General features: G+C 32.9%; 2 protein-coding genes across 3 annotated transcripts in view; one reads left to right on the top strand and one right to left on the bottom strand.

Annotated features, from left to right (window-relative positions):
* Nucleotides 1-2028: 2028 nt before the first annotated feature.
* Nucleotides 2029-3855, bottom strand: LOC106293046 (histidine-containing phosphotransfer protein 5). 2 transcript variants are annotated; one of them, XM_013728717.1, is made up of 7 exons: nucleotides 3750-3855; nucleotides 3486-3562; nucleotides 3186-3316; nucleotides 3013-3084; nucleotides 2821-2892; nucleotides 2406-2478; nucleotides 2029-2316 (listed from the first exon to the last, which is right to left on the bottom strand). In XM_013728717.1, the coding sequence occupies exons 2-7, from the start codon at nucleotides 3549-3551 to the stop codon at nucleotides 2260-2262; spliced, it is 471 nt and encodes a 156-aa protein (XP_013584171.1). In that variant the 5' UTR covers nucleotides 3552-3562; nucleotides 3750-3855; the 3' UTR covers nucleotides 2029-2259. The 2 variants fall into 2 exon arrangements, with proteins under 2 accessions (XP_013584171.1, XP_013584172.1); XM_013728718.1 differs by having other exon boundaries at nucleotides 3486-3577; nucleotides 3750-3849.
* Nucleotides 3662-4156, top strand: part of LOC106344222 (1-aminocyclopropane-1-carboxylate oxidase homolog 4-like) — a 1988-nt gene continuing 1493 nt past the window's right edge. The window contains 1 exon segment of the mRNA XM_013783634.1: nucleotides 3662-3799. Within this exon segment, the coding sequence (XP_013639088.1) occupies nucleotides 3662-3799 (138 nt within the window).

Below are 4156 nucleotides of genomic sequence, written 5' to 3'. Positions count from 1 at the left end.
GTTTAGTGTTTAAGATTTATAATTTAGAATTTATCCAAATGTTTAGTGTTTTTCCAAGGGTTTAGGGGTTTACCCAAGGATTTAGGGTTTACCCAAGGATTTAGGGTTTAGGATTTGAGTTTAGGGTTTAGTATTAGAGTTTAGGGTTTAGTGTTTTGTTTACAACATTTTTTTTTTTTGAATTCGTTTTTATATATTATTTTTATTTATTTTTAAATTTTATTTTGAAAAAATAATATAATTTGCAAGTTATTTGGTTTCCTTAATTAAAAGATATTAGATTTAAAATGATAATTTTCTATTGGTTGGTGAAACCCCTCCCCTAGGGTGAACCCAAGAATAACTCAACCAAAAGTGTATTTCATCATAGATAGTTACCGACTTCTTAACGTACCAAGTTGACTTATTTATTAGTTCGATCGACTAAATTAAATATCAACTATTTTGATTTTTTTGTTTACTGCATCCAAATTTAACTACAGGAAAGTATGATTAGAAATATTTAATCTTTTGTTATCTGAAGTAAAACAAATAGATCAGTCTATCTAATATGTAGGGATGGAAATAATAAATATGAGAAAGACAAAAGCTATGAAAATTTTGGATATGTTGAAATACAAAAAAAAAAGAAAAATTGATAGTAAGAAAAGGTAGAGTACCAACTGCATAATTAGTTTGACAAAGGTCGCTGGCAAATGGTCCTTCTATTCCGTGTAGGTTAAGAAAAATAGTTGGTAAAATGTTGGACAACTCATCAGAGATTGATTTTAATTTTTATACTTTTAAGTAAATTTGGTAAAAAGTAAAAAACGGTGACATGTATGTTATATTTCTCTATTACTTAGTCCATTGGTTATCTCAAAACTTGTTGTTTGTATGCTTAAAATGAGAAAATGTATGAATCGAGGCAAAACAAAAAGGAGCTTGGACCACAAGTCTTAAGAACACACACACATGCATGAGATGGTCAACATTTATAACACTTGCCCCAAATTTTAACATTTGTTTCACTACATACGCAAGCATCAACATAGATCGATACCTGTACATTCTTTCCTTTGCTTTTTCTTTTTAGGTATTTGCTAATTTATCTCTAGGTTTGATGGTGCATATACGTATTCATGGATGTAAAAACTACACATTCTGAACGAAACTACATTATAATCGTAAACTGTATAATACGTTAAAATAATGACTTCTCTAGGCTAATCATTCAAGTATACCAACCGTGCATATAATTAACATTTCTTTGTTTTATTATACTCATTCTAAGAAGCTAGGGTAGTAGACCAAGTTTACAATTCTGAGAAAATATCTGGATTTGCAAGAAAGACAAAGCAATAAGTTCCAATCACAATGAACAAAAACAAAAAGTTTGCGCCTAGCCCACCACGAGTCAATTAACACACTCCCTTTGGGGCTCTGTGTTTGTTTGGTTTCTGGTAGAATCCACTCACCAAACACGGTATATAAGTATATAAAGTGTAACCAAAATAAGATTTGATTTGACTTTGGAACCGGTTTGGTTTTCTTTAGGTCCTAATAAAGAAACTTAAAAGATGAATGAGAAACCTTTGTTGGGAAAAATAATAAATCTAAAAATGATGAAGATGGATGAGAGAGCTGATAAGATAAAATGATGGCAAGATTAAAAGAACATCTATAATGTTACACGCCTCCATACCTTCAATTTATGTTGACAAGTCTCTTTCACTTCACATGCATATATTTTCAACAAAAAATCTTAATCAAGTGATTACCATTAAAAACATGGCTTCACATTTTGATTTCTTCTATAAACATTCTGTAATTGTTTGCATTTAGCTTTTATGTCATTAATTAATTACTAGTTCGAGGTTAGGAGAATATATTTAATACATACCTAACAAAACATGACCAATCTATTCTCAAATATTTTGTCACAATCATGTCCTATAAGCCCTATATCAATAACTTATAGTGTGCATAAAAGAACCGGTGCAGTATTCATTACTTAGACAAAATCATTGTTGATTACTAGAACATATGGACATGTCTAGTTATAAACTTATACTTAACTTGTACTGTTACAACTCAATCAAGCGTCTAGACAAGGGCGGATGTCAGGGCGAAGAATAGTGTAACTAGGAAAATGCTTTGATGAACCACACCAATCAAATATAGAACATTACAACAGCAACAACAACAATAAATACTACCTAGGAATATCCGTTTCATCATGTATTTTGAGCATTCAGCAAAATCAACAAGACCATCAGTCTAATTTATATTCACCTGAGGAATCGCACCTCCGGCTTGGACGATCTGTTGCTCTAGCTGCAACGACATTACATTAAAAAGATTGCATTAAGAAAAGGGTTCGAGAGCAGAACTCAAGTAGGTTTTATGCAAAGTGTAGAACTCACATTGAAGAGATCCTGAAGTTTGGTCTTTAGCATCTTATATTCATAATCCACCTGCTGCAGACACCTTAAACACCTGCACCATATAACATTATCATAATTTAGAATAATTAATTTCAGAAATCAAACAAATCCAATAACATTTCGCATCAACAAACAAAACTACACACTGGAAACTAAGACCATGATTAACCCGGGGTTCTTAGAGTAGGGTTCTTAGCGGAAGTTAAGAAACGGTTTCTTAACTTTTAACTAAAAAGGCTAAAAACCGGTTCTTAAAGTCCTTATTTAAGAACCGGTTCTTAGCTTTTTTAGTTAAAAGTTAAGAAACAGTTTCTTAACTTCTGCTAAAAACCTCGTCCTAAGAACTCCGGGTTAATCATGCTCTAAGTGGCAACTTGTTTTGGACAGCACTCACCCTTCACGGTTCTGAACATCACAACATTCCTTGAAAGATATACACACATTTTTTACCCTCCTTGCACCAACACTGTGTACATAGCCAGAGAGTGAGCCATTAAATCAATGTACTATGGTTTCTTAACATAATTATAATGAATAAAGGTTCACCGCTTCCTCGATAAAAAAAAAAACATGATCATGGATATACCTTGAGCTACTACCCTTGAGTTGATGCACCCCTGAATCAACCTGTTTGAAATCCACATTTTCTGGCCTCTCCCTAATTATAAGAGAAGAAGTTCCAGACTCAGTACACACATAACATTCTTGACAAAAAAGAAAAAACAAGTACACACATAACAGAGCTGATGAAAGACTTACAGTGATCTAGACATGCTATTAATAAGCTTGGAACAGTCGTCGAAGAAAAGAGAGACAACCTCAGCTACAAAATCAGGAGTGCCTTCATCTTGCAACTTTCTCAACTCAGTGAACTGATTATCCAGAAATCCCTTTAAAAAAAAAAGATAGTATTCTTTTTAAAAACCCTTCAAATTTAAAATGCATAGAGTAGTACCTACCTTAAAAGCTTATATAACCCTGAAACTATTTCTATAACCCCAAGTCTAATCAAACTAAAACAATCAACCAAAGAGGAGCTCACTCAGTTTAAAATCCAACCTGTTGATAAAGAGAAACGAGGTAGTCTTGAAACTGTCTCTGCAACTGAGCAACCACGGTGTTCATGGCGTGGAGCTCTATTCAAATACACACTTATACCATCATCATCGTCAGAATAAAACCAACTAGAAAACACAACACAAATGGTGTAGAAGCCAGAGAAACAAAAATGGGCAATGGAGTCCAAAAGAAAAGCTCAGATCGATCTGAGACAGAGATTCAACACAGATCCAACTCTCAAGAAGCGAAAGAACAAGGACATACCTTTGGGATTTGCAGAGAGAAAAGACAAATCTGATCGGAGGAGCCTCAAAGCTTATTAACCATCTTCCGTTGACTGTTTCTTTTACTTGCAAGAGATTTCGCAATAATTAACTGACCAGACCAGATAGATAACTTTAACTTTATTATTTTATTCATTTATTTATTTATTTACTACTAGTAGTAATTAATTAACTCAACTAATTACGTGAGATTAGGGAAATGCTGCAACTTGACGGTGGCACCGGTATATTTATTTTTATGTCAGGTGGTTGCGTATATATTTATTTTATCCCTCCTCATAATCTATGAAATTGTTTTGGTGTTTGCTAGCTAATTAATCATCAGTCCACGTAAATTAGTTAAGTGTTATGAAAGATTAGCCGCAAACGTTGAAAAATATAAAAGAT

Source organism: Brassica oleracea, chromosome C5 (genome assembly GCF_000695525.1).
Source record: "Brassica oleracea var. oleracea cultivar TO1000 chromosome C5, BOL, whole genome shotgun sequence".
NCBI classification, from domain to species: domain Eukaryota; kingdom Viridiplantae; phylum Streptophyta; class Magnoliopsida; order Brassicales; family Brassicaceae; genus Brassica; species Brassica oleracea.
This window is presented reverse-complemented; position numbering and strand designations above follow the sequence as displayed.

What these genes read in the sequence shown, in the direction of transcription:
- LOC106293046 (XM_013728717.1), bottom strand. Translation starts at nt 3,551, where the DNA reads ATGAACACCGTGGTTGCTCAGTTGCAGAGACAGTTTCAAGACTACCTC. An exon ending in AATAGCATGTCTAGATCACT is followed by an intron (nt 3,085 to 3,185) that starts GTAAGTCTTTCA and finishes TCTTATAATTAG; the next exon opens with GGAGAGGCCAGAAAATGTGG. An exon ending in GATGTTCAGAACCGTGAAGG is followed by an intron (nt 2,479 to 2,820) that starts GTGAGTGCTGTC and finishes TATATGGTGCAG; the next exon opens with GTGTTTAAGGTGTCTGCAGC.